This window comes from Anolis carolinensis, chromosome 2 (genome assembly GCF_035594765.1).
Source record: "Anolis carolinensis isolate JA03-04 chromosome 2, rAnoCar3.1.pri, whole genome shotgun sequence".
In the NCBI taxonomy this organism is placed as follows: Eukaryota; Metazoa; Chordata; class Lepidosauria; order Squamata; family Dactyloidae; genus Anolis; species Anolis carolinensis.
Genome location: NC_085842.1, coordinates 306432456 through 306454561, shown reverse-complemented (window position 1 = coordinate 306454561; position 22106 = coordinate 306432456). Strand labels below are relative to the sequence as shown.

The window sequence follows — 22106 nt, the reverse complement described above, 5'->3', positions numbered from 1 at the left end:
CCAGAACTGCAACATCACCAAATCAGCATCTGCAAGGCTTTTCTGCAGAGTCAACTGTAAACATTGCACGTTGTTGCTGGCAGTTTTGTGTAAATGTTTAAAACAGCCATTAGGTGGCCTTTTACTGTTGCCAATTTTTGTGATCTTCAAAGTTGAGCTAAAGGGACCTCATTTGGGGTCAGGACAATCCTCCAGAACACATATTGAATGCTCATTAAATGCACATAACATTATGGGGAAGTAAATAAACGGCCACGAATTACTCATAATACTTTGCGTTAGTGGCTTTTGTTAAGACTCTCAGTAATAACAGGAAGACACTGGAGTGTCCTTTGCCCTAGTTTAAATATACTGGAGACACAAGTCAAGTATTAGTATATTGTATTGTTTCTATGATTAGCTGGAAAATGGAACAGCCGAATTAAAGGCAATTATTCATCTCTAGAAAATACATGCAGAAGAATAATGATTTAAGCAATTGGAAAAATATAAACAGAATATGCTTGTTTATGTATTAAACATTAGGCTTGATCGATCCACGAAAAATTTGATTCTAAACTCGTTTCAAAACTAGAGGGGGGCAGCTTTTCGTTTCTGATGGTATTTCCGAATTTGGCCCCCCAAAAAATTCGAAATTAACGAAAATTCGTTATTTTCTAAATTAATTCGTTAATGGCGGACGCGCATGCGCAATTCCCAAAAACAGCACAGAGGGAGAGGACTTTACAGGACTCTCCCACCCTCATTTTTTGAGTGATCTTCTTCCAACTTGGTACAGTGGTAGAACACATTTAACACTGATAGCTCACCAAAATTTGGAACGTTTCCCTTATCCTCTGATTTTTGGCGAATTTTCATAGCTTTTATAATAAACCATTTTTTAATAATTGCAGAAATCTGTTCCTGGTTTGAAAGTCTTATTTCCTGTTAAATTGGGTTGTCTTTACTGTGAAAGTCATTGTTCTACTTCAGAAACTTTGTTTTTGTGGCTGAAACTTTGTTAAATTGGTGTGTGTGTGATATATACTGTGTATATAGTCCCTGCATAATGTGTGTGTGTGTGTGTGTGTGTGTGTGTGTGTGTGTGTATAGGTAAAGGTAAAGGTATCCCTTGACGTTAAGTTCAGTCATGTCTGACTCTGGGGGTTGGTGCTCATCTCCATTTCTAAGCCCAAGAGCCAGTGTTGTCCATAGACACCTCCAAGGTCATGTGGCCGGCATGACTACATGGAGTGCCATTACCTTCCCGCCAGAGCGGTACCTATTGATCTACTCACATTGGCATGTTTTCAAGCTGCTAGGTTGGCAGAAGCTGGAGCTAACAGCAGGCACTCACTCTGCTCCCGGGATTTGAACCTGGGACCTTTCGGTCTGCAAGTTCAGCAGCTCAGTGCTTTAACACACTTCACCATCGGGGCTCATGTATATATAATATACATACACATACACACAATGTGGAGAATATGTGGAAAGGTAGATAGATAAGTTGGGAGCCACAGCGAAGGCACCTTCCTGGGAGCAAGGTCTAATAATAATAATAATAATAATAATAATAATAATAATAATAATAATAATAAATCCCTTACAATATCCAAGATGGCTCACTGCTACAGAATCTTGGGAGGTTTAGTTTGATATGGTACCATTATTGGCAGAGAAAGCTAAGCTGTAGGAGTTGAAATCCAATCATTTATCCTCCCTATAGAATCAATTTTATATGCATTTTTAGCTACAGAAAAGCTAAAATCAGGACAGTAAAAGAACAACACCCAGAAAATGGGAATTCCAGACAGGAAACAATCAGGGCCAGCTAATACCTCCCAACAAAGGATTCCCCCAGGTAGGAAGCAGCCAGGCTTTGAAGCTGCAAGGCTATTCAATGCTAATCAAGGTGACCAATTGCAACATTCACACTTGCCTCCCACAGACAAGAGTTCTTTCTCCCACCCTGGACCTTCCACAGATATATAAACCCCACTTGCCTAGCTTTGCACAGACGTCAAAACCTCACCGCCGGGCCCCTCTCTGTCTCTCTCGGTCTCTCCATTCCCGGCTCCATCCGCCGCCTTCCCGCCTCACAGAGAGACACCAGGCCTGAGCTGAGGCGGCGGCGGCGGCGGCCATTTCCCCCCTCCGTCTTCCTCCTCCTCCTCCTCGGCCTCCTTCCCCCTCGCCCCCTCCCATTGGCTGAGCCCGTGACGCCCCTTTTGCTGAGGGGCAAAAGGAAAGGGCCTGAATGGTGGGAGTTTGGGTGATTTGCAAAAGCTGTTTTTTCCTAACGAAAAAAACGACGACATAACGAAAAATGGCCTCTCGCGATTCGAAACCGCGATATCCAGACGTGTGGACAACCAATGCTTCAAAATTGCTTCAAAACAAACGAAAATAACGAATTAATAACGGTTAACGGGGAAAACGAATTATTTGAGCAAGCCTATTAAACATATCATGTGTATTTTATGTTTGTTTACTTTTGTAATGGATTATTTATGAATAGCCTACCATATATGTATTATGGTGAAATCGTGGTACAAAACCTAACTTTGAGATCTCTAAAATGTGTCTCAGTTGAAATTATGACAGAATAGTCCCAAAGCACGTTAGAGTGGCAGGCAACAAAGTGAAAGTATCTTGATACTGATTTTGTTGATTTTCTCAGACTCACACTGACTTTGTTTTGTATCCAGTAGCAAGACTTTGTATGTGCTTTCCAAACTGAAATAGTGCAATAACCACATTTTTTCCTAATTGCCACCTATGTTTACGCAATTTACCTAATTTTGACCTTTCCTTGCTCCCTGGTTATTTCATTGGGTGTTATGCATTAAATATTAGATACCAATTACACAGCTTGCCATTCAAACATACACATTTACAGATGTAGAAAGAGACTATAATTTCCTTTTTGGAAATTAAGACAAATCTTAATTTTAAAAGAGCTGTTCCCACCCAGATCAAATTTAAATAGTGGATTATTCTTTTCCACTTACTCAGGAAGATGGGATCATAATTGTTTTGTCTAGCATACTTAGCTCAACCTTAGGACAAACCACCTTAGAATAAATTATGCCAAGAAAAGCCCATGATAGCTTTGCCTTAGGATGGCCATGAGTTGGAAATGCCTTAAAAGCACACAACAACAACAACAACAACAACAACAACAACAACAACAACAACACTTGTTTGTAGCCAGGAAGTGGATGTAAAGCTGAGGGTGAAGCATGCTTCATAATTATTGCAGGGATAAGAAATATGAAAGTCTTTATCAACAAACTTATGAAGCCTTCAAACTGTAGCAAGGTCATGGTCTCCTACATATACTAACATAATGAATGTGCATGGCCCTTTACAAGTAAAACAACCAATAAGCCAAACGTTTACACCAATCCTTTTATTTTTTGCCTAGAGCAGAGTCCACCCAAACTGGAGAATTTGCACCCATCAGGACATGACTCAGAGCTTTGACAACTCTAATTGAATCCTTCTCACTCTTCCAGTGACTTACTGGATTCCACTGGGAACAATTATTCTGCTTCCTCACAGGCAGCTTCAGCAGAAATATCTTCTCTCTCCTGGGATGACTTGAATGCACACTCATCTTTTAAGGTCAACATACAAATTACCATGGTGGTATTAATTGCTCCTTTCCCATAACCAGATCCCATAGTACTTTGACACCATGTGCTATATGCCAAGCACATGGATGACTTAATATCGCTCAAGGAGAGTCAACTGTGTTCCTCCTTGGCATGCAAAGAGAACAGCGTCAGTAGTCTGTCGCATGTTTTTTTATACTTTCCCCATTCCCACACATAAAAAAAGAGAGCTGCAACTTAGGAAGATATACATTATATGTGTCTTGAGGAAATATGTCTCCAACACAAGGAATAGGAAGTCAGTAGGGAAGGTTAAGGGGGAGGCAGAAAGAGAAATAATGTAATTCTTTTGTATTTCACTGTAATTGTGAGGATAAATTTGTAATATCAATCATTATATATACAAAAGTATGACATCAGGAAAATCCCATTCCTTCTGGAATCTTCATGCTATTCACTGTTAAGGATGCTCCAGTTTTTGACTAACATATGCAGCTGAGACAATTTTCCTATCCATCCTCCTCTACTTTCACTTGCAAATTGGCACTAGGAGTCTCACTAATGTTGTATAATATGAATGCTCTTGGACAATCTGAATTTACAAAGGAAGAACTATTGTGAATAGTCTCCATTCCATCATTCTTTCAGTTTCCTCCCAGCAATGATAACCTTCCCTATTTCTTTCCCCGTATGTTCTTTGATTCTCTCCTCTGCTTTTCTGAAAGAAATTATTCACAGTCACTGAAGAGTCCTCAAAAAAGAAATAATAGCAACACCTTCCTCTCTCTTTTATGTCCCAGAATAGTTTTTGTCCCTTACATCTTGTTCCGTTTTCTTTATGCATCTTGTAGGAGAACTGCTAGACTTAAACAGCCTCTCTACAGCACACAAAAGGGATAGGAAACCTTGATGAAAATCTTTCTGTTGATTTGAGTGTGCTGTGAACTGAGTAAACCTAAATAAGGGAAAGGATGAAATGAAAATTCATATTATACTGAAAGAGTGGCAGCATGGTGTTGTGGTTTGAAGGTTGGACTAGGACTCTGGGAGATGAAGGTTCGAATCCTAGTTCAGCCATGGGAATCCAGTGGGTGACTTTGAGTAGGTAGCACTCTCTTTGGATCCATCTATACTGTAGAATTAATGTAGCTTGACACCACGTTTACTGCCATGGCTCAATACTGTGGGATCATGGGAATTGTAGTATGATGAGGCACCAGGATAGAGAAGGCTAAAGGATTGGTAAAATTATCATGGTCCCATGGCAGTTAAAATTGTGTCAAACTCCATTAAACTATTTTCCCATATTTATATCCTGCTTTTCTCATCCCGAGGGGGACTCAGAGTAGCTTACAGATTGGTCACTTCAGTGACACATTGCAATACAAAAGATATAAAATACCACACATTAAACATTAACAAACATAAAAATACATAAACTGTTAAAAACTTAAAAACATATAGTTAAAACCGCGGTCGTCCTTCATGTTGCTACATATCAATTCTGTGTTGCACTATTCCTGAATGCCTGACCCCAGAGTCAGCTCTTAACTTTTTTTTTCTAAAGACAATGAGAGAATGGGGCCAATCTAATATCATTGGGGAGGGAGTTCCATAGCAGAGGGGGCACTACTGAAAAGGCCCTGTCTCTTGTCCCCACCCGTCGTGCTTGCGACTATTGTAGCTCAGCCATTATGGCCTGTATTCCATCAAGAGATGGAGTTGGAAACAGATGATGCTGTGGATATTGCAGACATTTCTGCCCCAGACAGAGGCCCCTTGGCCTTGCAGCTGCCTGATATGGTTCCAGAAGAACCGCTAATTGGCGAACATTCTGATGTCTCCTCATTGTTACCTACACCAGATGGTGTTGACCTGGGTGCAGATGAGACTTTTAATCGGAAGGAACTTGTAACAAAAGATAGGAGCAGGAGAGAGGGAGTGAGACGGAGTCGAAGGTTAGCTCTCAAATTGGATAATGGCTAACTTTCCCATGAAAAATTTTGTGGGTCCTATACTTCTTAATTTTGCAGGCTTGGAATTCTTTAAAAGTGCCCCTCACTGTATTCACATTGCGGTGTCAACTTTGCCTTTCTTCGGAAGAGGTTCCAGTTTCAAACTCCTTGCCTTGTCTCCTGTTTCCGTGCCAAGTATCCAGTTCCAGGCGAGCCGTGCCGTGCCGCGACTCCCGAGTAGACCTCTCCTGATACCTGAATCGAGATTGGCTGTGCCTTGTTTACCTTGCTGTCTTGCTCTTGCTATGAGACTTTTTGAGTGAATTTGGAGTTCGCAGATTTGCAGTGCTGTGTTCCTGCTATTGTTTCATGGACAAACTTTGATTTCTTGGAGGAAACTATCGAGTTTTGATTTGTGGATTACAATTTGGACATTTCTAAACCCATTCTGAACTACAATTGACTTTATATAAATAACTATTTCTTACTCTGACTTTCTGCCTTAATTCTGCATAGATATACATTCTGCTTCAATAAACATCTTGTATGTTATATTGGCTCTTGTCTGGTTTTTGAGTGCTCGCGCTGCCTTGAGGTGCAACAGCAACGGGGGTGGGATCGAGAGCAGGGCCTCCCTGGCAGATCTTAACATTCTAGCTGGTTCATAGGGGGAGATACATTCAGACAGGTAAGCTGGAATGAAACAGTTTAGGGCTCTATAGGCTTTCCGCACTTTGAATTGTGCTCGGTAGTAAACCAGCAGCCTGTGGAGATGAGGCAATAGGGGGGTTGTATGCTTCCTGTACTTCGCTCCAGTAAGGAATGTGGCTGCTGTCCATTGGACTACTTGGAGCTTCCAGACAATCCTCAAAGGCAACCCCACGTAGAGCACGTTGCAGTAGTCTATTAGAGATATAACAAGGACATGGATCATAGTAGCCAAGTCTGACTTCCCAAGGCATGCGTGCAACTGGTGCACAAATTTTCATTGTGTGAAAGCTCCCCTGGCCACTGCCGAAACTTGGGGTTCCAGGCTCAGCAGTGAATCCAGGATAACTCCAAATCTGCGAACCTGTGTCTTCAGGGGGAGTGTAACCCCATCTTGCACAGGCTGTAACCCTATACCCTGTTCAGCCTTTCAACTGACCAGGAGTACCTCTGTTTGTCTGGATTCAGTTTCAATTTATTTGCCCTCATCCAGATCGTCATTAAACTACAGTGTAAATGTACCACCACAGTCCCAGAGAAAGGCAACAGCACCCCCCCCCCCCCCGCCGAACAAACCTAGCCAAAACCTCCAGATAGATCATATGCCCAAAATGACTTGAAGGCATGCAAGAACAAGGACACTGAAGCTCTAGATCTTTATCATAATGTAGCCAGCTTGTCAAAAGCTAATCACTCTGCTTCTTGTTTCCATACAATTCGTGCTAATCATACCTTGCTGGCTTCTTTACCCAGTGCTTCCCTTTTTACACTTACATTTTTAAAGTTTAGAGTTCTTGCTAACAGGAAAGAAGATTGCCAACATTTAAGGGAACAGGCTTAATTATGTCATTTCATAAGAAGTACTACACTTCCTTTTAAAAAAAGTCTTTCCCTGGTAAATTAGTTGGAGCAGTGCTTCAACATGGCTGGGTAACTGGAAGCATCTCAGTTGTTCTTTTATACCTTCCAATTTTGCACATGAATTGCACCCCATTCATTTTTAGAGATACAGTAACTATGATACAGGATTAAGTCTATAGTGATACCAAAGTTAGATCTAAATTCAGTAGGTTTTAAGAACGAAGACAGGCAGAGTTGGATGGTTGGAAATGTCTGCAAGCAGCTCATATTCAGGGACTATCTAGATTGTGTATAACTTGTGTTTCTAGGAAATCGATTCAAGGATCAAGTCTTAATAAATATTATAAAACTTGGCCTCTTGTTTTTTTTTCTGTTTGGGCAGTATGCCACTTTATTTCTGGAGATGTTAGTTGGGAGCTAGGGATTCCTTTCTTAAAACAAAGTCTGTAAAACTAGGGTCTGGTTAAAAAAACCCTGAATCTGGGAAACAAACAAGCAAACAAAACATCTTTCAGTTCCTATTAACATTTTATCAACTGGGAGAAGTGAATAGGAAAGTCTCACTGCGATTTGTTTTGCTTTGCAGAGCTATGGTAGAAAATAGATTTCCTGCCCTGCCACTCTTCTTATTCGGTTTGCACTGTCACAAGACTGATGCACAAGTCAAAAAGCAGGTCAGGGAGAAAAGTGCTTTTTCACTCACCCTTTGGCTGGTGTTGCTATGCCAACGTCAGTCAGTTTCATTCCGACACCTATAAAACAAAGCAGCAACCCCCTATTACACACTGGACATTGCACGTTTTTAAAAGGACACACACGTGCACACAAATGAGTCGTCGTTGGCTTCTTTCTTATGTACTTATCATCACCTTCTAGATACACGCTGTATCAAATATTTAATTTTTGGAGACAATTCATTCTAGTTGTTATTAAAATCGCCTTTGTTTTGGGTTTAGTGCCTTAAAAAATTGAATAGGAACAATGGCGGAGTTGGGCAAAATAGGTCCTGGGGAAATTTGCAAAAATGCCTCAAGTCATATAATGCTGGCTCCATGATTATGGAGATTGACTACACCAGTGGTTCTCAACCTGTGGGTCCCCAGGTCTTTTGGCCTACAATTCCCAGAAATCCCAGCCAGTTTACCAGCTGTTAGGATCTCTGGGAGTTGAAGGCCCATCTGGGGACCCACATCTGGGGACCCACAGGTTGAGAACCACTGGATGACACTGAATGTCTTTATGTTCTCATGTTCATTTCAAAAGCAATTCTGTGTGTACAAGTCATGACATCAGAAGGCTACTGTGTGTATCTCAGTTGCTTTATGAATTATTAAAAAATGCCTTATGTAACAACCAGAACACTACTGTTAGTTTCAGTTAAAGTAGGCCCATTTAGACAACAGGATTGACTCACACCTTTTAGGATAGACCCATCAAACTGACCATACAGCTACTTTAGTGCAGAGATTAGAGTGCTGAACTGGAACATGGAGTAAAGTAGAAAACTTTGGGCCATTTTCTTTTTTTCTTTTTTATTGAATGTGCATGTCAAACTTGGGCCATTTTCAATCTTTTACCTTTCTAAAGGCTTGTTCTGAGGAGAGAATCATAGAATCATAGAATCATAGAATAGTAGAGTTGGAAGAGACCACATGGGCCATCTAGTCCAACCCCCTGCTAAGAAGCAGGAAATCGCATTCAAAGCACCCCCGACAGATGGCCATCCAGCCTCTGCTTAAAAGCCTCCAAGGAAGGAGCCTCCACCACGGCCCCGGGGAGAGAGTTCCACTGTCAAACAGCTCTCACAGTGAGGAAGTTCTTCCTGATGTTCAGGTGGAATCTCCTTTCCTGTAGTTTGAAGCCATTGTTCCGTGTCCTAGTCTGCAGAGAATGGAAGATTAAAGTCCTAAATGCCACCATGTTTTCTGCTGGAGAAAAGCTTTGGTCTGTGTATAACAAACAAACAATGTAGCCAGTGTACAGTGGGGAAAAGATCTCATGTGCTCAGACCATCACATTAACATGTTTGGTAGAAGGAAAAAATGTAATGGACAGAGAAATATATCTATCAAATACACAGATAATCACTGCCTAGCTACCTATTGTATATCTTGAGAGTGTTCAGATTATTTTTTGCCAAACTGTGGACAAAAATAATTTTATTTGGTGGAGCATGGGCTGAGGAAATGTGGCCCTCCACAATCTCCTGGGAGGCTAATGTGGCACCACTACCCTTCCACAGTTGCCCAAATCATATAAATTGACTTTATATAACGCAGCACAAAGGGGACAACCTGGTGCTCACCTTGCATATCTGTTACAAGCAAGCTGCCACTGGTTCTTTCATATACCCAATGCTGAAATGTGCAACACTTCTGGCCAGCTTCCGAGTCTTTTCTCATAAAGTTTATTTCTTTACCATCTTTAATAGAATATTTCACAAATTCGCCAATCAACTCTTCTTCCACTGTTGCATAAGGGACGTTATTCTTGGGACGATGAATAAGGAAAATAGGAATGATTCTGAAATCAAAACAAGTAAAAACATAATTGTTAAATGACCACAAGAAGCATTTATATGGAACTATGTGATAACATCCTCCTTGCCAAATGTGCAGAACAGAGATGGTATGTCTGTGGTCCTCCGGGTTTTGTTGGACTGTAACTCCCATCAGCCATAGTTGTTAGGAACGGTGGTGGTTGTAGTCAAATAACACCTGGTCTCCAGAGTCATAGTCCAATGTTCAAACCACTATACCATGCTGGCTCTCAATGCATAAAATACTAATTTATGGCAGGCTTACATACAAATAAAATCTTCTTCCTGCAGTGTTTTAGCTATGCATACATGTGCTTCAGTAACACAGAAGGTAAAGAAAACAAGGAACTAAAACTGTGGCAGTCTTATCACTTAAATAGAACTTTAAAAGCTATAGAATACCTGGTAGATCAAGGAAAAAGAAACAGCAAATGTAGTGAAAAGGAAAACCCTGCTATATATATCACTGGTTGCATTGAGTGGTGTTGGAGAATAGCAGACAAATTGAATCTAATTTAGTCTTCCCTGACCTGGTACCCTCTGGATGTATTGGACAACTAATTTACAACACCATAAAAATCGTCCAGCAGCGTTTGGAATGAGGAAGTATCCATCAAAGACTCGGTGTAACGGTGGATGATGAAGCAGCTGCTCCCCCTCGAGCATACCCTCAGTAAGCTGGAAGCTGGAGAATGTTAAATTGCCTGTGTCTCTGTCTCTATGTTCATATGGCATTGAATGTTTGCTATGTATGTGTACATTGTGATCCGCCCTGAGTCCTCTTCGGGGTGAGAAGGGCGGAATATAAATACTGTAAATAAATGAATAAATAAATAAATAATTCCCATCACCTGCAGAAAGCCTAAGTATTGGGCATTAGCCATCCTGGTTTAGAAAGGATTGACACAGTCCAACACATTTGGAGGGCACCAGGTTGGAAAAAGCTTAATGAGATGTAATGGATTCAGATGAAAAATATAGTTGACCTTCCATATGTATGAAATATGTATCCACAGATTCAACCATTCATAGATTGGAAATATTGCCTAAAATAATCCAAAAGGTCAACCTTGATTTTGCATTTCATGTAAGAGACACCATTTTAGTACACCACTGTATATAATGGGATTTGAACATCCATGGATTTTGTGGTGTGCTGGAACCAAGTCACAGCTGATACTTTCTAATCAGCTCAATATGAATTTGACTGTCATTGATAATAATGTTGAATATCCTTGAAATATTGCATACACATCAGGAGAAGGATAGCTGTGGCAGGTCAGAACCACCAAAAGAGATTTCTTTCTCTTTAGAAATCCACAGTGCTTATATGTTGTGCACCCATTTTGAAAATTCTTCATAGATATGAGTGCAATTGAGGTTGTGTCTTGTTAAAAAAAGAGAGAGCCCTAAGCCTACTCTCTAATCATCTCCAGATCTCAGGCTCAGAACCATGAGTTCAGCTGTGCAGCGTACGTCTTTTATATTTTCTACAGGTGAACTCTATTCATAGCACTGCACCTTCGCCTTGCTTGAACAAATCCTTTCTGCCTCAGAATAGAAAGCTGAAGTAACAGCCCCGCTGAGTAGAGAGAACGAAGGAGGATAAGCGAGCGGGCCTGGCTCTTTCTTTTATGATGCTATGATGCAATGGTGAAAAGCACAGCTATAAATGTCTACCTTAATTAGCCATGAGTCCGAGTTCAAATCTGGACGTGAAGCAGCAGGTGCTGCTCACATTTGTCTGGGGTTGGCCATTATGGAAGATTATCTGTATGAAGTGTGCATAAAGTGGGACTGCTCACTCACAGGGATATGTTTTCCTGATTCAGAATGATGCGTCTGAAGTAGCTATCTAATATCATACGGAAAGAGATGACAAATCAAGCTTCTTGGACGGAATGAAACACTCATCCTTGAAGTGAGCAGGAGGAATGTTAACACCCTTCAGAAGAGCTTGCTTTATATGGTGATCCTGCTTTGGAACAGCAAATCCTTTGGAAAAGGTCTGCTGGTCCTGCCACCTAAGAGACACTTTGCACAGAGTTTCCTCATTAGTGTGAAGAGTTTTTGAAAAGAGCTGCTATGACACAATGAATAATAATATGTATAGCTATAACCCATGTAGTCATATGCGTATGATCATGTTTGTCATATATTATACATATTCATCATGGGTGTGCCTTCAAGTCATATGTTGACTAACAGTGACCCCATGGAATTCATATGGTTTTTGTAGGCATATGTATGTTGGCAAATATGTCATATACAGTAGAGTCTCACTTATCCAACACTCGCTTATCCAACATTCTGGATTAACCAACGCATTTTTGGAGTCAATGTTTTCAATATAGCGTGATATTTTGGTGCTAAATTCATAAATACAGTAATTACTACATAGCATTACTGCATATAGAACTACTTTTTCCGCCAAATTTGTTGTCTAACATGATGTTTTGGTGCTTAATTTGTAAAATCATAACCTAATTTGATGTTTAATAGGCTTTTCCTTAATGCCTCCTTATTATCCAACATATTCGCTTATCCAACATTCTGCCAGCCCGTTTATGTTGGATAAGTGAGACTGTACTGTAATATCAAAGCTGGTGCTAGGTATTTTTCAAGTGTAGGTGAACAGAATTTTGCCCCCCGCCCCCAAAAACCAATCATTGAAAAATAAAAGCTTTGGATAAGCGAAAATGTTGGATAATAAGGAGGGATTAAGGAAAAGCTTATTAAACATCAAATTACATTCAGATTTTACAAATTAAGCACCAAAATATTATGTTTTACAAGAAATCAACAAAAAAAGCAGTCTCGACTGCGCCCCAAGCGACCACTTAATTCGCCTCATTGTGGGACCGGCTCTGTATAATATACATATTAATCATGTGTGCGCCTTCAAGTGATCTGTTGAGTAATTATGACCCCGTGGAATTCATACAACTTTCCTAGACAAAGAATACTCAAAAGCCTACAATACTTGGTATTCATTAGTGCTCTCCAAGCCAAGTTTTAACCAGCGTTGAACATGTTTAGCCTCTAAGATCAGCCAGAATCTGATGCCTTAGGGCAGTGGTTCTCAACCTGTGGGTCCCCAGATGTTTTGGCCTTCAACTCCCAGAAATCCTAACAGCTGGTAAACTGGCTGGGATTTCTGGGAGTTGTAGGCCAAAACACCTGGAGACCCACAGGTTGAGAACCACTGCCCTAGGGTATTTAGGATATGATATTTATAATATCAGATAGCATTATATAATATATATAGCTATCACAAATATCCTGAGAAATCAAAATGCTCTGGATACAAGTCATTAGCCCCAATAATACCTGGAGTGCTTTATAGCAGGGGTGGGGGTCAACTAAATGTTGCTGGACTACACTCCAATAATCCCACACATCTGGCTATGGGAGCTGCAATCCAACAATATCTGGAGGACCATACATTATCTACCCTTGCTTTCCAAAGTATAACAAGAAAAGTCCTTGTCCTAAAGAGGCTGAATAAATAGGAAAAGAGGAAAAGAAAAGATGTACATGTAACTCTTGTAGTTACAATGTAAATGCAAAAGTGGCTGTGTTTGCTTCTCCCGTCTCTTCTCCACACATGGCTAGCATCCATGCTGCTTCTGGATGCTTCTGGGAGTTTAGTCCAAAATTATTTCCAAACTCTGGCTAGAACAATTATTACATACTGTGAAGGCAGGTAATTTTTTGTAAATGAATTGGGGGGGGTGCCTTTGTTGCCTTGCCCCAGGTTCATTTATATGGTGAGACTGAGTCACATGTGCTTCGTTTTTTGATCTATAGCATGTCTTCCATCATACAACTTTTGCAGTTAGTGTGCAAGCAATTTCCCTCCCCCGCCCAAAAAAAAATGTACTCACTCTGGCACTTCTCCAAAGCCTTCCAGTGGTTTTGTTTCAGCAGCATATATCTTGGCATATTCCCGTGCTGTGTTCTGAACATAGCATTCCTATGTACAAGAAAGACTTAGTGGCATTATGAAAACAGGGACAATTGACTCAGTTAGCTGTAGATAACAAAATAATAATAATAATAATAATAATAATAATAATAATAATAATAATAATAATATCTGAAAATACATCACACAGTCCTAGACACTTGGGAATTGTTCGACTTGTGATTTTGTGATACGAAATCCAGCATATCTATCTTGTTTTCTGTATCATAATAATAATAATAATAATAATAATAATAATAATAATAATAATAATAATAATAATAATAAACATTATTTATATTCTGCTACATCTCCCCATGAGGACTCAGATGTGCTTAAACTTGGAATGCAAATACAGTAGGCGCTCAGTTAAGCAGAGCTCCAGAAACCAGAATTCTCTAGCAACTGCCAAAGAAATTGAAGAAATAATGCATACTGCATTCACAAAGTTGTTTTTATAATACAATAAACCATGTTACATGAAGTGTGTGTTTTTCTTTTAATTAGTGTATTTCAAAATTAATATCAAGTGAATGCAGAGTTTATGGTATGGTACAGTATAAGCTAATAATATCAGGCCTATTTTAATAGTAACTCTCAAGCAACCAGAAACTACATTTATCTGACATCTCTCCAAGAATGCCAGTTGAGAGAGTACTGCATTCTCATATGTTGTTGTCCTCTACAGAAATGGAGTCATGTCACGAAGAGATTTTCAAACACTGTGGCCAAAATATCATGGTGGGAGTTTTGCATGAAAAATTATTGTTGTCTCTACCTTTGACTCTTAAAAAAAGTGGCCCAAAAGTTCCACAACAGAAAACATGAATAGAAATACTGTCTTGCACCCTAAAATAGAAAATTGGGGACAATTTTCAATCTTACCATGGTGACTGATCTTACATAAGTAACAGAGGCAAAACACAGCAAGCCTTTACCTGCAATGCCAACTTGTAATTCTTCTTGACAAGCTCATCGTTGTTCCTGGTCCCATAGGCGATGGCATTGTGCACTTTCAGGACACAGGGGTGGCCGGGGCTGAACACGGGCACCAGTCCTTGCATGACTTTGCTTCGGAAGGCCTTTCGGTGGACCCCTTCCCCAAAATGTAACTCTTCCGTGGTGATCCTCCCTTGCAGGCCTTTACTCAAATAACTATCACAGATGAAGTCTTCTTTGAACATAAGTTCAAGGAATTCAATTTCTTCCAAGCCTATCAAATAAACAAGGCAAAATCTTAAGGAAATCTCAGACATACTTTAGGTTCTTCCATTTTTACTGTTCAACTATACTAGACAAAAGACCTTCATCACAATACAAATGCAGTGCTATGCAGCATAAAGTTAAAATTGGAGTTTTTATCTGGAATGCTGCTTTATGAAGCCCTTAATATGTCGGCTGTGGTGCATAATAGGATTGCCAAGTGCCTCTTACTATGCCAAGTATTTTTTATTAGAGGACCAGTCATCTTGTCCCTTAGAGGTATCTATTATAATGAATGCCCTATTTTATGGTTGGAAGGCATTTCCTTTTATATAGACTGAATGACATGCCAAAAACCACGTATTTTGGGTATATGCCTTTTATAGAGACAGAATTGTGACTATTATGTAATTTATGGATGTGGACAGTGTGTCACTTTTACGGAGCAATACATGACTAACTGAACTGAAATCAGTGCCTTCCTTTAATATTTAACTAAAATGCAATTTTGTTAAAAGTTGCTTCCTGACTCTCAGCTCTTTGTGTCATAAATTTTCACTCTACCTTATGGTTATTTTGAAAACTGGCAACACTATAGTACAATTAAAAATATGTCTCCATAGAGTTTCTTTTCTGTCCAGTTATTTTATATTGCAACATTATAGCTGAATGATCCAGCACCAAATTGTACAATAACAATATATTGGGTTGGAAAGGCTGCCTTAAGAGATACTACATTTCTGTTTCCATGCAGAAAGAAAAACAAACTGGCTGCCAACTCAACTGCTTCTTGTAAGCCACAGGCTCCATGTGTTTTAAATAACGTGAGAATAGATGTGTCTTCAAGGTGATTGTACCAGTTCCTTTTTCTTAGCTATCTCCCATCTAAAGGATGACCCTGTTTAGCTTCAAAGATCAGACAACATCTGCTGCTTTTAGGGTATTTAGTCCACTATTTAATTAGAATACTAGCACCATAGATTTGCAAAAGCCCCCAAGGGCCACCCTGCCCAGCCCCTTGCCATGCAGAAATAATACACAATCAAAGCACCTTTGGCAGATGGCCATCCAACCTCTATTTGAAAACTCCCTAAAAAGGAGACTTCACCACACTCTCACGCAGCATATTCCACTGTTGAGCAGATCTTAAATATCAGTTGTTTATTTACTTCTGTATCACCACCATAAGTAAACAGTCAATTTACCTTTTATGGGCTACAACTCCTGGGAATTTTTAGGGTTTGGGGTGCTATACTCTTCTAAGTTCTGTGTTTTCCCAACAATTTACTTGCTGAGACAAAATAGGTAAAGGTAAAGGTTTCCCCTGATGTTAAGTCAAGTCATGTCTGACTCTGGGGGTTGGTGCTCATCTCCATTTCTAAGCCGAAGAGCCGGCGTTGTCTATAGACACCTCCAAGGTCATGTAGCCGGCATGACTGCATGGAGTGCCGTTACCTTCCCGCCAGAGCGGTACCTATTGATCTACTCACATTGGCATGTTTTCGAACTGCTAGGTTGGCAGAAGCTGGAGCAACAGCGGGCGCTCACTCTGCTCCCGGGATTTGAACCTGGGACCTTTCGGTCTGCAAGTTCAGCAGCTCAGTGCTTTAACACCGCCACTGGAGCTCCTGAGACAAAATACAGTTCCCTTAATTAACCTAAATCTTATACATACCTGTGAGTCTTCACATTGATCCATGCCTGTCCCATTAATTCTATAGGGTTTTCTTAGGCAAAAGACAGTCAGAGGTAATTTGCAACTGTCCTCCTCTGAATTATAGCCTTGCCCTAGAGCACCTGGTATTCCTTGGAGGTCACCCATCCACAGAACAATTAGACTTGACCCTGCTTAGCCTCCAAAATCAGACAAGGTCTGGCGCCTTCAGAGCATTCCTACCATTCCTAAAATTAACTGAGAGCTCCCTCTGAACAACATCCAGGATGAACCAAATCCAAACAGCAAAGGCACCTAAAGGAGGCATTTGTAATTAGAGAACGAAAAGCCACGCACCTGTTTTAAAACAAATGGAATGATTAATCCTGCTAGTTGATGAAACAGACCACCAGTCCACTGAGTGAGCTAAAGCTGATGAACACAACATTGATGCAATCCAACAATCCTTGAGACTAGTGTAAATATCAGCAAGCAGAGATACACTAAGGCAGCAGTAGACAATAACACTATGCAATACTGAGTGAGTGTTGTTGGACAATGCACAATTGCACTGCACAGTCACAATGCACAACACTGCACAATGCACAACACTACACAATGCACAACTCCACCTCTGCTGACCGGTCCCTTGTAGCACGGCAATTAATCCATCCTGCATGTGCAACATACTTTACATATATGTACACCACTAACAGGATGCCAGTTTGTGTCTGATATGTCTGGTGTGGTGGTGATTAAAACCTCTTGGCAATTTAGCTTGAGTGCAGGAATGTACTTGCTGTGGCTGTGATGAGGGAACAGCAACGTACGGGGAGGTAGTTTGCCTCATAATTCATTGCCTGTCTCTTTGCCAAGCCCTGAACTATGTAATGTTAACCAAACACCATTTGTCAAAGCACCAGGAATATTCCTATGAAAACATCTCATTGTTATGGCTCCTTTCTTTTAGTGGCGTTCCAAAGGGACCACTTCAGCTGCTTTGGCACAAGGCCACCTTTTGGACCCAGCAAACTAAAGCAACAACTTATCCTATATATTAATATCTAGAAACATTAATCAAAACACCAATCCAAAAACTCTAGTTCGACATTCCATAGGTCAATGTATTTTACCTTATCTTTTATCAATTTTGGCACCCAAACCTGCCCCTGACTTATACATGAGGTTGACTTATATATGGGTATATACAGCTTGCCAAAATGAAAGCGATACAGAGCACTGAGCCAGGAAAATACCAAAAATGTACACGGAAACTGCCCAGAAAGGCATTATATTTAGGAGTAGTTGGGTTTTTTCCCTCTCTCTCTTCTTAATTGGCCAAGCTCCTGTTCTTTCTTATTGTCTCAATTGTCATATTAGGTAAACGTTTTCCCCTGACATTAAGTCTAGTCATGTCCAACTCTGTGGGTTGGTGCTCATCACCATTTCTAAGCCAAAGAGCCGCTGTTGTCTATAGCCACCTTCAAGATCATGTGAAGCAGTACCTATTGATCTACTCACATTTGCATGTTTTCAAACTGCTAGGTTGGCAGAAGCTGGGGCTAACAGCGGGAGCTCACCCCGCTCCCCGGATTTGAACCGCTGACCTTTCGGTCAGCAAGTTCAGCAGCTCAGTGGTTTAACCCACTGCACTATTGGAGGCTCATATTTTTATTACAGTATTTGAATATATGAAAAACAATGTTTAAAAAGGAAGTAGGAAACGAATGTCGAAAGCAGAATATGGGATATTTTATACTTATTTACTAATTATATTTACAACCTGCCTTTCCTCCAAAGAGTTAAAGGAATATGTATGTGACTCTTCTCTTTGCTACTTTATCCACATAATAACCCTTTATGCCTGATGAAGATGTGAGAATAACTGTGAGTTGCTCATCTAAGTAGGTGTTGTGTACCCAAATCTCTAATGTCCTTGTTCAAGACCCAAATCACTACACAACACTAGACAACACAATTCCTGCAGATCGGAAGCCCCCTTAATCTGAGTATAAGGTTACTCATAGTATTATAGAGTAAAAAGAGATCCCAAAGGACAGTACAGGAATCTGTAAGGAAAACATCCTTGGAAATGATAATCTAACCTGCTTAAAAACCAGCAAAAATGAGAATATACCAACTTCTGTGATGGTCTACTCAATGGTAATGGGAAGGTACTCTGCACATGCTTCAATACATTCATTCTTCTGTATTACTACTTCACATTTCTTCCAGACCAAAACATTATAGATTTTAGAGTCAAGTTTTCATGAGTCCTGACTCAAATTAATTGTAGTTATGTGATATACAGACACACTGGATTGTGCAGTGGCACAATCTTACTGAGTCATATTTGGAAGAATGTTGTATAGCTTTACCTTCAACATCCTGAAAACTGGAAAGATGTTCTAATACTGTAGAGAGAGGGAAAGCAATGCAGTCAGTATTTAGACTTCAAATGAGCAGCTGTCATAATATTTTGTGTTTACAGCTATATCCACACTGCAGAATAAAAGCAGCTTCAAACATTCACTACCATAGTTTGATGCTATGGATTTCTGTGATTTTTGAAATAGTTACCCTTCTCTGTCAGAGAACTCTGGTGTCACAACAAACTACAAATCCCAGAACTCCATAGCATTGAGCCACGGCAGTTAATGTGGTGTCAAACTGCTGTAATTCTGCCTAAGAGAAAATATGCTACCTATTACCTTCAGGAGTGAGGCTAAATTCAGCAGTGGCTTTTCCATACATATTCTTCAAGCAGCAATGATACAGTCCTTGGTCTTTTTTCCCAGCTTGAACTATTGCCAAAGATACTGGAACGTCATCACCTGCACTAGAAAAGACGCATGAAAACATTTGCAGGGTCACACTTGCAATCGTTTTTCTGCTTAGTTTTGTGTTCTTCAACAATTTACATACATATATAAAACACACATTAATACTTGATTTAAAAAGATCAAATAGTTGCCAATATAACATTTTTTCTCTCCAGATACATGAAGCATTCTTCATAGGACTTCAGAAGCATTATGCCTCACATGTTGCTGTCTCCACAACATTAGAAGCCTTTATTAATGTTCTACACACCACAAATGCCTCACACACATCTCTGATTTCAAAAGCTCTCCTCTGCGATACAGGAAATCCCTGACTCAAGTAACCAAACTTCTAAAAGATATTCACTTTTAAAACTCAATTAGTGTTCAGCCTAAGTGGTTGCTTAATTTTTACTTTGTATGTTCTTATTCTATTGTTAGCCACTTTGAGTCTCACCTTGGTATGAGAGAAAAGTGGGGTAAAAATCAACTCAAATAAATAAATAGATCACATGCTTTCAGTTTTTGGCCTCTGGTTGCTCTAGACTGCATTCCTTGCTTGCCTCTTCTCCTATGGCCCTCTGATTGTTCTTATTTTTACACTTGGAACATTATGTTCAAGTGTTACTTTCCTACAAAGGCATCTTCCTTCAGTCTGTTGCCATTGCCATTAGATACTCTTAACAGCATGAATACTCGGATGCCCAAGCATCCATAATTTGTGGGAAACAAACCTCACTATTTCAGTGCTCTCATCCACAAGGTTTGGCATCTGATGAACCTTATTCGTCTCCCTAAAGACTGAAGTAGGAAGTGCCACTTATGTCGCCCTTGGCCATTGACTATGTTTTTATCTTGTAATGTGGCGTATTATACTTGCTGATGTATTAATTTGTTATTATTAGAATGCATTTTATATTGTTTGTATTTTGTTGTGTTTTGTTGGGCTTGGTCCCCATGTGAGCCTCCCCAAGTCCCCTTGGGTAGATGAGAGTGGGATACAAAAATAAATTTGTTGTTGTTGTTGTTATTATTATTTGTTGTTGTATAAGTTACTTTTCTCCTATGCATTTATTTCTCACAACAACATTGTGAGGTAAAATAGATTAATAGAGAGTAACTGGACCAAGTTCACCAATGAAGATTCATGTGTCTGTGGAGATGAGAGATCTACAAAATTCTAGACCAGCATTCTAACCACAATTTCACACTAGCTTTCTGGTCACTATGGCCCTGTCCAGAGCTGGCCCTAGGTAATTTTCAAGTGTAGGCGAACAGAATTTTGGCGCCCCCCCCCCCAAAAACCAATCACTGAAAAATAAAAGTGTTGGATAAGTGAAAATATTGGATAATAAGAAGGGATTAAGGAAAAGCCTATTAAACATCAAATTACATTCAGATTTTACAAATTAAATACCAAAACATCATGTTTTACAACAAATCGACAGAAAAAGCAGTTCAATACATGGTAATGATATGTAGGAATTACTATATTTGCAAATTTAGCACCAAATATTGAACTGGGATATAGGGCAATGTGGACTCAGATAACCCAGTTCAAAGCAGATATTGTGGGTTATTCTGCCTTGATATTCTGGTTTATATAGCTGTGTGGAAGAGCCCTGAGGGTCCTTCCACACAGCGATGGTGCCTACAGAAACTGCCTACTTCGCCTAATGGTTGAACCGCCTCTGGCCCTGTCTATATTCGCTGGCAAATCAGGGATGAGTCAAGAGTTGAAATTCTCCAGACTAGCCTCAAAGCCAACCACACACACCCTACCCAACCTGTTGTACTGGGGAATTGGAGCCGATGTAGGCCACATCTACACTGCCATATAATCCAGTTTTTAAATCCAGATTATCTGCTTTAAACTGGATTATGTGACAGTGTAGATCCAGCCACAGTCCAGATGGGCCAAGACCAAGTTATTATCTGTGTCAATATCACCACTCTAAGCTGGCTCCATGTGAGCTCCTGGCCATCACAGGTGTCTTGTGCTGACATCAAAAAAGGTGTCCAACCACCTTCCCACCTTCTACCTGGTTAGACAGGAGCCTCTGCTAATGTCAGCATCGTGTGACTGAGAAGGACAGGAGTCCATTCGGCAGCCAGCTAAGAGTAGAAATTGCAACAGTGGACAATGGAGTGGTCTGAATTTGGCCTAATCCTACAGTCCACATTGTCCAAACACTATGGAGATACTCTGAAGTTTCAAGCGAGCTCCAGATCATCCTCTGACTAATCTTAATAAGGAGCTAAACCAGATTTACTCAATTTAACTCTACAATATTTATCAGAATCCTAACTTCCTTTTCTAACATAATTTCACCTAATGCTTCACAGTTTGATAGTTGTCAGCCCCTTGTCTCCATATTTGGTGGTAATCAAATAATTCCTGGTTTGGTCTGATTATTTCCTGTGTGATGAATAATTTCTGCGCCCACCTGTGCATTCATCCATTTATTTTATAATAAATTATATATTCATTTATTCTGCAATTATGGATTGTTATGTCCATGTTTTGTTATCTATATATGGTATCAAAAATTTCAAAACAGGTACTACAAAGTCAAGCAGAATTACAATGCATCCCAGCATAGTGGGGTGGGATGTAACCAGGTGAAATGTGCATTTTCTATTCAATTTGATGTGCAGGTAGAAGTTTTGGATGGGCAACTAACTACAAAGATCCTTTTGATCCTCTTTCCTAGGGGTCTTTGGCATTAAAACAGATTTGGTCCCCACATCCTTTCAAATATCAGCCATTTTACCCAGATTGTCTGAGATAAGTTATATAT

The 22106-nt window shown here is 40.0% G+C and overlaps 1 protein-coding gene and 1 non-coding gene across 3 annotated transcripts in view; both read right to left on the bottom strand.

Moving 5' to 3' along the window:
• The window catches only part of alpk2 (alpha kinase 2), an 81887-nt gene that overhangs the window by 5934 nt on the left and 53847 nt on the right, over positions 1–22106 (bottom strand). For both annotated transcript variants that reach the window (XM_008115129.3, XM_062972531.1), the window contains 6 exons: positions 19195–19322; positions 18862–18897; positions 14565–14839; positions 13547–13635; positions 9426–9643; positions 7824–7872 (listed from right to left, as the gene is read on the bottom strand). In XM_008115129.3, the coding sequence (XP_008113336.1) occupies positions 7824–7872; positions 9426–9643; positions 13547–13635; positions 14565–14839; positions 18862–18897; positions 19195–19322 (795 nt within the window). The remainder of the gene's footprint in view (positions 1–7823; positions 7873–9425; positions 9644–13546; positions 13636–14564; positions 14840–18861; positions 18898–19194; positions 19323–22106) is intronic.
• Positions 13021–13098, bottom strand: mir5468 (microRNA mir-5468). The gene has a single exon (NR_130625.1). It is a non-coding gene; the product is annotated as a microRNA mir-5468 (primary transcript).